The sequence below is a fragment of the Brachyhypopomus gauderio genome, unplaced genomic scaffold, assembly GCF_052324685.1.
Source record: "Brachyhypopomus gauderio isolate BG-103 unplaced genomic scaffold, BGAUD_0.2 sc349, whole genome shotgun sequence".
Taxonomy (NCBI): domain Eukaryota; kingdom Metazoa; phylum Chordata; class Actinopteri; order Gymnotiformes; family Hypopomidae; genus Brachyhypopomus; species Brachyhypopomus gauderio.
The window spans coordinates 8,039-20,473 of NW_027507170.1; the positions used below are offsets into that span (position 1 = coordinate 8,039).

At 41.9% G+C, this 12,435-nt stretch overlaps 1 protein-coding gene across 1 annotated transcript; it reads left to right on the top strand.

Moving 5' to 3' along the window:
• The first annotated feature begins 540 nt into the window (after positions 1 to 540).
• On the top strand, positions 541 to 7,485 carry LOC143504963 (E3 ubiquitin-protein ligase TRIM39-like). The gene is made up of 6 exons (XM_076996071.1): positions 541 to 945; positions 1,528 to 1,623; positions 1,732 to 1,962; positions 2,171 to 2,193; positions 2,519 to 2,637; positions 6,889 to 7,485. Exons 1-6 carry the CDS (start codon positions 541 to 543, stop codon positions 7,440 to 7,442), a joined length of 1,428 nt encoding a protein of 475 aa, XP_076852186.1. The 3' UTR covers positions 7,443 to 7,485.
• The last annotated feature ends 4,950 nt before the right edge of the window (positions 7,486 to 12,435 follow it).

The following is a 12,435-nucleotide window of genomic DNA, read 5'->3' on the forward strand; positions in this document are numbered from 1 at the left end:
ATCTGTGATGTTACTCCAGTGCTGGTCCAGTATCAGGAGTTTAGATTTTAATGACATGACAACATGTGTTTAATGTAATTTAATATTTTCATATTTAAAATATGCTGAAATGAGATCTGATTAATCTTTTGGCCTACTGAGTTTAGTCATTCTTGTATGACCATTGAACACATCCTAACAGTGATCTGTTCTACAGCTGCAGTTCTCTACACTCTGACAATACAGAGACAGCTGAGGGTCGCTTGATTCACTTAGTATAAATGAACTGTCACCAACTGTTGGAGAAATCATATATGTTTTTCAGCTTATTAACTTTTATACCAAAGCCCCTCCTCCCTGTACACGTCTGCATGTTTGAGGAAGTAAATCTTGGAGTCACACACTAGTCTTCTGTGTTCAAACTCCCTCAGCTGGATAAAGGACTACAGTGACTGATTCTCTCCTGTGCTACTGTATTTATTACAGAAGATCTAAAAGTGAAAGTGAAGTTTGTACAGAAGGAGACATTACAGAGAAACAGCACAGCAGCTGTTGGAGGAAATGGCTGCTACAAACCCTCTGTCAGAAGAAGAGTTTTCATGTCCTGTGTGCTGTGACATCTTCAGGGATCCTGTTATACTGTCATGTAGCCACAGTGTGTGTAAAACCTGTCTGCAGCAGTTCTGGGAAACCAAGGGGTCTCAAGAATGTCCAGTTTGTAGGAGAAGATCTTCAAGAGATTATCCTCCCTGTAATCTTGTCCTAAAGAACTTGTGTGAGGCTTTTCTAGCGAGCAGGAGTCAGAGATCTTCAGCAGGGTCTGAGGTGCTCTGCAGTCTGCACAATGAGAAACTCAAAGTCTTCTGTCTGGAGGACCAGCAGCCTGTGTGTTTGGTGTGTCAGATTTCAAAGGCACATAAAACTCACAACTGCTGTCCAGTAGAGGAAGCTGTGTGTGACTTTAAGGTATGAAATGTACACTAATGTTTTAACTGTAATGTTTTCCAATGTTTACAATTATCTTGAAATATACTGCTCAAAAAAATAAAGGGAACATTAAAATAACACATCCTAGATCTCAATTAATAAAAATCTTTGAAATCATTTGAAAATCTCTCATTTCTACCTGTTGTCTGTTCCATTTGCACAAGAGCAGATGAAATTGATTCACAATCAGTGTTGCTTCCTATCTGAACACGAAGTGTGGATGACTTGGAGTTACATTGTGTTGTTTAAGTGTTCCCTTTATTTTTTTGAGCAGTGTATATGTTACAGAGTCTAGATTAAATTTGTCAGATGATGAGATTTCCGACAACTAAATCAGACCTTCATTCCCAGTGAAACTTAATATAAATAAAATATTGATATACAACCTGCTACAAAATATAAAACATGTCCTTTTGATAATAAAAGGATGAAAGGAATCATATTAAACATACCATTCTGTCCAGTCGTTAAAATCTCTGTAATCTCCAGCACATCTACACAGATGTATATATACAGTCCTGAAAGACTCATACAGTCCTCTACTAAACCCGTATTTTACAGAACAAACTCAAGACCTCACTGGAGTCTCTACAGCAGCATTTGAAGGTCTTAGAGGAAAATAAACATGCCTGTGAGAAAACAGCAGCACACATTAAGGTGAAAGGTCACTGAGTTCTGAATGGTGCTGTGATCACTGTCCACGTACACCATAATGAAACATACACATTTGGACAGTTAATATTTTCTCATCATCTCCCATTCCAGTATCAGGCCCAGCACACAGAGAGGCAGATAAAGGAGGAGTTTGAGAAGATCCACCAGTTTCTAAGAGATGAAGAAGCAGCAAGAATAGCTGCACTGAAGGAGGAAGAGGAGCAGAAGAGTCACATGATGAGGAGGAAGATTGAGGAGATGAGTGGAGAAATAGCATCTCTTTCAGATCAAATCAAAAACACAGAGAAGAAGATGGAAGCTGAGAACATCCTGTTCTTACTAGTAAGAATTACTCAGTCTGTATCGTTTTAGTGTGTGTGTGTGTGTGTGTGTGTGTGTGTGTAAGGGTCTTTAGAAACATTGATGTTATTATCATATAAGGAAGAAGCATTTTTGACCCTCATATAAACAAAATGACTAAAATTTGATTTCATTTTCTGTGAAAAAAATGAATCAAAAAATGTATTTCATTCCTCTGTATCCTTTTCAGAATGTGTCGTCCACATTGAAACAGTAAGTGATTATTATTTCTGTTTGATATATTGTGTTACACATTGTGTTTGTGAAATTATTCTGATACATTCAGATCATCAGTATGTGGTCTCTGTTATTTCAGAAACAAGAAATATGAAGATGGTATTTAAGAAAATAAAAATACATTGATACTGATGATGTGCAAAAAGTGGAAAGATACACTGATATGTTTAATGAAAGATAATAATACAGCTTTATACATTTCCAGTGAAAGATTTTTCACTTGTAAATACAAATTTTGAATAATTTCAATATGATATATAATAATATATTATAATGATAGTACAGCTTTATACATTTCCAGAGTTCATCACACCCCAAAGGAACATGAGAAGGTGTCAGGAGCTCCGATCAATGTAACAAAACATCATTCCAACCTGAAGTTCAGAGTCTGGGAGAGAATGCAGAAGATTCTCCAGTACTGTGAGTTTTGGATCTTGGATACTAGGGGTCTATAGGAAGTCCGGTACCCTGAGTCTGAGCTCCATGGATCTCCATCCCTGAGGGACCAAGCGTGTCAGCTGGGACTCTCCCTTGTCTCTGTGTCTGTCTCTGTCTGTCTCCCTGTCATAATCTTTGTGTCTGTGTATTTTCTTTTCTGCGTCCCTGTCAGTCTTTGTTTCTGTGTTTGACTCTGTCTTTGTCCCTGTCTCCATCTTTGTGTCTGTCCCAGTGTTGTCCTTTGAGTTGTTGTCCCACCCCCTCAAGTGGTGACTGAAGCAACTTTCTTTACTCGTGTCTGCGTTATTCCGATACGTAAAGGAAACTTCCCCAAAGCTCCGTGATGAACAAAACAAAACGGTTGTTTATTCCAGGCTATACATGTGATGAAATAAACTTAAAACAAAACTTTCAAACCATGGTTAGGTCCTTCCAAATATATGATGCAACACAAACCGTAACGCTAAACACGGTAATAAAACTGTGTTGCTACCAGCATTCTCAACTACTCACTTATCCCCCAAAACCAATGGCGCATTTCCACACGGGCCTGCTTGGCGCGGTACGGTTCGATACGGATCGATTTGCAACGGAACGGTACGGTCGCGTTGTGTTTCCATTACAATGGTGGACCACCACAATGTGGGTGGAGTCGCTGTTGGCGCGCGGGTTGTAGTGACGCCACATCATTTGTATGCGACCACAACACCGTACAACAATGGACGAGATGGCGATAGCGGAGGAGTCGCTCTCCTGTGACGGAACCTGTGACAACACTCCCTGGCCAATCAGTGTCATGCTCACTGTTGCCAACTCCTCAGTAAGGAAAGTCGCTATTGGTTGTCCTAAAAGTCGCTAGAATTCGCTAAATGACGTCATCACCTAATTTGCATAATACATGTTTTTTGAAGCTGTAAAATAATAACGTTGGGAGAGAAAAAAATGAGTAAAAACACCCTAAATATGTTAGAACTACAAATGAACAACATCTGTTGTCTTTGAAATAGGTCACTTCTCAAAATAACTACATGACTTTAATGCTTTGTATAAATAATTGTTTACGTAAATTACATAAATAATGTTTTTTTGCTGTGTTGTTAATTGTTAGTATATGAGTAGCAGTTAGCAGGAACTAGTTGGCATAGAAATCAACCTTACAATACAGGCAGTATGCCCGTGTATTATCTCCAATACATGGCTTTAGCCTGCCTTAAATTCAGGATTTGATTCCCACTCTTTCCTGTATTTTTGAGAATAGAGTTTAGAGTGAGACATGATGAGCAAGTTAGCTAGATGTTAAGCTTTCACAGAGACGCACATACTGTGGAGAGTTAGCTAAATGTTTAAGCTAGATGTTTAGCTTTCACAGAGATGCACTGTGGACGAGACGAGTGACTGGCTATGTGGTGAATGAGGTGAAGAATGACTGAGACTGTGTGAGTTAAATGCAGTGATTTCTTTTTGTGTCTCACTGAAGACTAAAGCATTTATATTTACATCCCCCATCAGCGGCAGCTTTGGGCATGCACAGTTAATTTGCAGTGTGGACGTGGAGCGGTGAGGGTCTGCTCTGAGTGTGAGACTGCACTGAGTGTTGTGGGGCTCACGGCAGCACCCGCCGGGGCTCACGACCCAGAGGACAGCAACTAAAGAGCGTGTTTGTTCAGAGTCTCCAAAAGTCTCCAATAACACCACAAAAAGTCGCTAGATTTGTCGCTAGTCGCTTTTTACTACAAAAGGTCCCTAGAGGGTCTGAAAAATCGCTAAATATAGCGACAAAGTCGCTAAGTTAGCAACACTGGTCATGCTGTTCTTCCACGTCACAGAAGTTTTCCGCTTTGGAACGGTTAGAACCTCGAGCGAGTAGGTACGAAAAAAGTACCTGAAGATATCGGCAAACTGGTACCTGGTACTAATGGAAACACTCACAAACCGTTGCGAATCGAACCGTACCACGCCAAGCAGGCCCGTGTGGAAATGCGCCATAACATGAGCTTCCCGCCCCGTCGCCACTTAGCTCTTAAAGAGACAGTGACCTAATTACTTCACTTAAACCAGTGGTTCCCAAAGTGGGGGGCGCACTTTAGCAAAAAGAATAAGTAAATTTATTATAAAAAAACATTTTGCATCCTTTCTGGGGAAACTTTAGAAGCAAAATAAGACATTTTCCCAGCATACTTCCTTAAAATATGGTTATTAATAAATTTACTAAACTCCTTCCAAAACCTTTGTGTGAAGGAGCAAAGCCAAAAGAGATGTGTTACGGAGCTTGGAAGTAAAGCCTGGTTTCGCGAGTGACCGTAGCGCGTAACTCCGCCCAACTCACGCGACCCTGCACGAACGGTGGAGGCGTTTATACTTGCGCAAGCTTCACTGCAGTGTTCTCCGAAACGATAGGTGGCGATAGGTGGCAGTGGAGAATAAAAAACCCCTGCAAAACCGGTGAAAGAACATTTTTACCTGACGCTACACCAGGCATCAAAATAAATAAATATATACACACACTATATATATACATAGATCTTTATAGATAGAAATATATATGAATTTGCGCAAATGGTGGAGGCGTTTATACTAGCCGCGTCACATTCTTTGTAGTTTTGTCCGAAACAATATGTGGTAGTATAAAGAAACACCCCTCAAAAACAGGGGAAGAAACATTTACCTGAAGAATTTTAATGTTGCTTGTGTTTCAGGTTTGAAAAGTGCTGGAATTTAGGCTAAAGTACTTGAAAATGCTTGAAATTGTAACTACTTCATTTCACAACAAATATCTGTCTGACTGAACAGTTCTATGGTATTACGTTAACAAATACGAGCCTCTTGTAATTCCAGGACGAAACATGAGAGAACGTGAAGACGTTAAGATTGGGCGTTTTGAAAATAAACCACCATTAAATAATGTGATTAAAAAGCGAATTATTTCGAATCATTTCGAGTATATGTATAAATATTTAACTTAATTAAGTTTAACGTGCTGGGAAATATTGAAATGGACCTTGAAAGTGACGTGCAAGTGCTTGAATTCCACCTTGTATAGGTGTATGAACCCTGCAAATATGACTTTGTTCATTGCGCTGAGACGCGGCGCGCGTGAAGTTACAAAATTCGAGAGGTGCACGAGCAGACACACGTGTAAATAGTGCACGACTTCGCGAATCGACCACACGTGCGGAGCCACCGCAATTACGTCATTTTTGCCGCGTGGACCCTCGCGACGCGTCAAGTATAAACCCGGCTTAAAACATGTGCACATGTGTCAATATGGGGGTGGGTGTGTAGGGGGGGTGCAAAAATATTCTTATCTACTAAAGGGGGGCACGGCAGAAAAAGTTTGGGAACCACTGACTTAAACAAATGGTGCCTGTAGACATTTATATTTACATAATCAGTAAAAATATCACCTTTGGCATCTTAATACTATATTAAACAGCAATATATACACACATATGCACCTCTTTAGGGAAATTGGCAGTCCCTGACAAATTCTCCCTGAGTGTGTGTCTGTGTCTCTCTGTTCAATAAAAAGTAATGTCTGAGTGTGTGTGCATGAATGTGTGTGTGCTTGTGTGCCCAGTGGTGGATGGTGCTCTGCCACTAGGGTCTGTCCTCTCTCCCCTTCCTGCACCCCATTCAGTCCCCCAGGGGGCTGTGGATCCCGGTAGAGAGTACGCTGTGCGCAATTGGCTGCCGCTTCTCGCCGGTGTGTGTGATTGGTTGTCTGTGACTTGTACCTGTGTTAAAATTGTAAAGCGCCTTGAGTATTCTGAAAGGCGCTATATAATTCGAACATTCATTCATTCATAAAAAAGTAAATTAACTAAATACATTTACACACAATGCAAAGAAGGTCCTTATATTTTGTCTCCTACACCACTTGTGTTAGTCACTCTGGGAGTAGCGTCCTTTAGTGGGGGAACTGTAACGGTATCTACCCACTAATGAGGACACACACACACTTCAGTACACAGACACTCATAATACACACATGCAGTGTGACACTCAGTGTAACAGTAACACTGCACTAGTTAAGTGTCACATGTGATAATCAAATAATGAATCCAAGATATGTACTGCAGGGGTGTGTGGTGAACACACAACATCACCATCACTTCCCTCTTATCAACCTACTGCAGCATTTCACTCAGAGTAAAGGGTCTGCAGTTTGTAGATGTGACCTCATCACATAAACACATGAAGAAAATGATGATTCATTCTGTTCTCTCTCCTCAGACCCTGTTACTCTGGACCCCAACACTGCACATCCACGCCTCCACCTGTCTGATGATCTCACTACTGTAGAACGCAGACCACAGAAATCACTGCTTCCTGATAATCCAGAGAGATTTGATGTGTGGGCGTGTGTCCTGGGCTCTGAGGGCTTTAACTCAGGGACACACTGCTGGGATGTTGATGTTGGAGACAGTGAATACTGGGAACTGGGTGTAATTAGAGAGTCTGAATGGAGAAAGGGAGGGAGGGTCTGGGGTTCAGTGTGGCGTCTGGGCTACAGTAAAATCACTGGTAAATACTGGACATACTGCCCAGGACAGAAAGATCACTACTTCACACCTACAGAGAAAGTGCAGAGGGTCAGAGTTCAGCTGGACTGGGACAGGGGGAAAGTGACATTCACTGATCTTCTAACCAGTTCACACCTGCACACTATAACACACACTTTTACTGACACTGTTTTCCCATTATTCTGCAGTTACAGTTCCTCTCCTATGAGGATCTTACCAGCAAAGATATCAGTAACCAGCAAAGTTAATGTTGCCTTGAATTAATCTTTATATATAAGAATGAACGTGTAGAAGAATTAGTTTTGTTCACTGGAAAATGTTACAGTTGATTAATCAATGAGAAATTTGTAATAAAAAGTGACATCTCATTCCTAATCCATAGGGTTCTATATGACATTGGTCCACCCTTTGCATCTAGAACAGCTTCAGCTATTGTGGGAAGGCTGTCCACAAGGTTTAGGAGTGTGTTTATGGGGAATTTTGACCATTCTTTCAGAAGTGCATTTGTAAGGTCACATACTGATGTTGGACGAGAAGACCTGGCTCTCAGTCTCCGCTCTAATTCATCCCAAAGGTGTTCTATCGGGTTGAGGTCAGGACTCTGTGCAGGCCAGTCAAGTTCATCCACACCAGACTCTGCCATCCATGTCTTTATGGACCTTGCTTTGTGCCCTGGTGCACAGTCATGTTGGAAGAGGAAGGGGCCAGCTGCAAACTGTTCCCACAAAGTTGAGAGCATGGAATTGTCCAAAATGTCTTGGTATGCTGAAGCATTCAGAGTTCCTTTCACTGGAACTAAGGGGCCAAGCCCAGCTCCCGAAAAACAACCCTACACCATAATCCCCCCTCCACCAAACTTTACACTTGACACAATGCAGACAAGTACCGTTCTCCTGGTAACCGCCAAACCCAGACTCGTCCATCAGATTGCCAGATGGAGAAGCGTGATTCGTCACTCCAGAGAACGCACCTCCACTGCTCTAGAGTCCAGTGGCGGCATGCTTTACACCACTGCATCCAATTTTTTGCAAAGCACTTGGTGATGTATGGCTTGGATGCAGCTGCTTGACCATGGAAGCCCATTCCATGAAGCTCTCTGCACACTGTTCTTGAGCTAATCTGAAGGCCACATGAAGTTTGCATGTCTGTAGAGATTGACAGAAAGTTGGTGACCTCTTCACTTTATGCGCTTCAGCATCCGCTGACCCTGATCCATCCGTTTACATGACCTACCACTTCATGCCATTTATCTTATTATGGCATGATACACAAAAGAATAAACATATGGTTTCAAAAACATAAACATGTAAGCATATAAGCATATCTGTAAACATATCTGTCTAGTCCTACACCATTTATCTAACTATGTGTCTGTCTAGCTCCACTGATTATATTGTTCCACTAGAACTACCAAACCTCTGCTGTTTGACAGTTATACCTTTAAGTCCCAAAGCACTGCCATATGACAGGTGTGAATAGCCCTTCTTGCCTCCAGTGTTATGTAAATGAGGCGTGTGTCAGGTGTGAGTGGTTGCTGCTTACACACCTTTCCTTACACACCTTGGCCGCCACATGAGACTGCAAGCTCTCTTGCAAGAAGTCTCCTCATCTACAGGACCATATGTTTGAGATTTGATTTGAGAAAGGTTGAAATAATGTGAAATTGACACAAACATAATATTTGAATTATAGTGGCATTTAAGTGGCATATTGATTAGTCAAAATGGCTCTGATTTTTTTAACCCTATATTAAGTCGTTTTTGTCTTTTGAAAAACTGCCAATAGCTAAAGATATTTTTACATAAATTTATACAAAAAACCCACAGCTACTTGAAATAGAATAATATTCTTGAGCAATTTTAACTTATCAATATGTTACTTTTTACAGTGTGTCTCTTCCAAAAACACAACAGCCATAACCAGCAAACAAAAATAGGAAATTTAGGAAATCTTACCAGAAGATAGTTCGGAGTCACTACTGTTTTTTTTTTTTTTTTGGCTCACCTCCACCTCCCTATCTTTGGAGGACAACTTAATTTTTTTGTAAGGATCAAAAGAAAACAATTCTGTATAATACAGTTGTCACGGTGACAGCTCCGGACCCTTCCCTATGGACGTGTCGTTATGTCGTCTGCGTGCAGTTATGTCCATGTTTGTAGTTCCGTGGGTGTGGGTTGTTTGTGAGCGTGTTTGTAGTCGCACCTGTGCCTTGTCTCGAGATCATGAGGGTATGTGTTAATCACCTATTTAATGTGCGTTCGCGTAATGTCTTGTGCTCGTCTTTGTCTAAAGTTTTGTGCAAAGTAAATATCTACTTTAAAATGTTTCGCTGCGCTCCTATTTAATGAATAAATACCATATAAGCGGATGTTTCCCTGCTTTTTCCATTAGCTCCGTCTTTGTGTTTTTTCTCGAGTTTCTCTAAACTTTATTTATTGTCTCTAGGCTTTTACGCACGCCCAGTGTGCATCTTATTTATATCCTAAGGATATTAGAATATATTTAATTGTAGTATGGAGTGCAGCGAGGAATATGCCATCTTCGTGTGTGTTTACATTCCACCCTGGGCGGACGCGCAGGCAGCGTGTGACGTCATCCACTACACTGTCGCAGCGCTACAAACACAGCACTACAGACACAGCACTACAGACACAGCACTACAAACACAGCACTACAGACACAGCACTACAGACACAGCACCCTGACGCCTTCTATCTGGTTGCTGGTGACTTTAATCATGTCACACTGGACTCACACCCTGCCTGCCTTTTTCCAGTTTGTGGACTGTCCCACCAGGAAAAACAGGACTATTGACCTGCTGTATGCTAATGTGAGGGACGCATACAGGGCCACTCCACTACCACCACTGGGAAAATCAGATCACAATCTGATGGTTTTCCTACAGCCTCAGTACAAACCACTAGTACTGAGACAGCCCTCTACCTCTCGCTCATTAAGAGTTTGGTCTTCTGAAGCAGAAGAAGCCCTCATGGACTGCTTCAAGACCACTGATTGGATCGTGCTGCTGCACCCACACGGTGAGGACATTGAGGGAGTGACACACTGCGTTACAGACTACTTGAACTTCTGTATGGATGTAGCTGTTCCCACAAGGACTGTACGCTGCTTCCCTAATAATAAACCCTGGATCACCAGCAACATCAAGGACCTCCTCAATCAGAAGAAGAGGACGTTCAAAGATGGAAACTTGGTGGAGCTGAAGTACGTACAGGGGGAACTCAAGGTTCGTCTGAAAGAGGCCAGTGTGTCCTACAGGATAAAGGTGGAGAGAAAGCTGCAGGACAACAACATGAAGGAGGTCTGGGGTGCGATGAAAACCATCACAGGGTGCAAAAACAATAGCAGCAGCTCAGTAGATGGGGGTGTGGACAGAGCAAACCAGTTTAACAACTTCTACAACAGGTTTGACTGTCCTGCTCACGGCGTGTGCTGTCCAACTGGGTTTGCTGCTCCAACATGTCTTCAACCTGAGTCTACGCTTAAGGAAGGTTCCTGACACGTGGAAGACAACTTGCCTCATTCCAGTTCCCAAGAAGGCACACCCGAAGGAGCTGAATGACTACAGGCCAGTTGCTCTGACATCCCACGTGATGAAGACCATGGAGCGACTGCTGCTGTGGTCACCTCAGACCTCAGGTCCACCATGATGAGGACCCACTGCAGTTTGTCTACCGGGAGAAGGTGGGGGTGGAGGACGCCATCCTCCATCTCCTGCACAGAGCTCACTCTCACCTGGACAAGGGGAGCGGTGCTGTGAGGGTTATGTTCTTTGACTTCTCCAGCACCTTCAGCACCATCCAGCCCCTACTGCTGAGGGACAAGCTGATGGAGATGGAGGTGGACATGCACCTGGTCACCTGGATTACTGACTACCTTACTGGGAGACCACAACATGTCAGGATCAGGGACTGCTCCTCTGATACAGTGATCAGCAACACAGGAGCACCACAGTGGACCATTCACTCTCCAGTCCTGTTCACAAAGTGTCATCATTATGAATGACTGTCATGTCTCCTTTATGCATACTGATCATGTCCATTGATTATTTCCAGTTACTGATCTGTTCTGCTCCTCTCTGGTTGGTTCTGTTCACACTGCTCCTGGTTTATTGAGGCTTTGGACTGGTTTCTTGATTCTTTACTTATCCCATTTGTACTGGTTTTGCCTGTTCTTGATATCTGCACTTGTTTTCATATCAGTATAATGTCTTTGGATCTCCCACGGTCACAGCTCCGGACCCTTCCCTGTGAGTGTGTTCGTAGTCGCACCTGTGCCTTGTCTTGAGATCACGAGGGTATGTGTTCATCACCTATTTAATGTGCATTCACGCAATGTCTCGTGCTCGTCTTAGTCTAAAGTTTTGTGCCTGAGTGAGAATTGTTTGTATGTGCTTGCCCTCCGCACAGAGCTTACGTGTTTGTGTTCACATTAAACGTTTTATGTTGCACCATTTGACACTCGTGGTGCCTCCTCCTTCCAGCATCACACCATAAATGCCTCATTTTACAAGCATCTTTTATCATGATGTGATGTGGGACTTTGCTTGTTCAGTTTCATTTGCTTTTATTTATAATTTGTTTAATCTGTACACAAATGAGACACTTTATATTATAAATGTAAATTATTAGAGTTATTGAAAAACATGGCAGTAAACACCATGATTATTATACATACACAATCTTTACTTTGTTGTTTATAAAGACATTCTATAAAGAAATGCTTAGACTCATGTTTATCATCATTTTGAAAAATGTGAAACAATGCAGTATATTTTTTAATGTGAAGTAGAAAAACAATGAAATACATGTTCAAGTTCAAACATGGTTATTAGTCATTATTGAAGGATAAAGTATCTCCAAACCAGTTGAGAAGATGTAATGGAGAAGAAGGAACGTTTACTCAGGGAGCAAGATACTGGTCTCCTCTCACTGGTCTCCTCACACACTGTACACTGGATGTCAGGTCTGATTGGGGTATGAAATATGTTAACATGTTAAACCACCTGTGTTTTCCTCACAGATGCTCCTGGTTACACGTCCTCTCAATATCACCACAGTCACTTTAGACACTAAACTGAAGGAAGAGACACAGAGAAAGAACCAAAATCAAACATGTTAAATGTTCTTCTCACAAACCCAAGACTCTGTCACAGCCCAAACACTTTAGTCTCTATAACAAATGTATGAATACAGTCTTCACATCTGCATTACACCATTTGTTTAATTTCAGGTCAAAG

Excerpts from the sequence above, each read along its gene's own strand:
- LOC143504963 (XM_076996071.1), top strand. The coding sequence starts at position 541 with ATGGCTGCTACAAACCCTCTGTCAGAAGAAGAGTTTTCATGTCCTGTG. Across the intron at positions 2,194-2,518 it reads GTGTCGTCCACATTGAAACA|AGTTCATCACACCCCAAAGG; the intron begins GTAAGTGATTAT and ends ATACATTTCCAG. Across the intron at positions 2,638-6,888 it reads GCAGAAGATTCTCCAGTACT|ACCCTGTTACTCTGGACCCC; the intron begins GTGAGTTTTGGA and ends CTCTCTCCTCAG.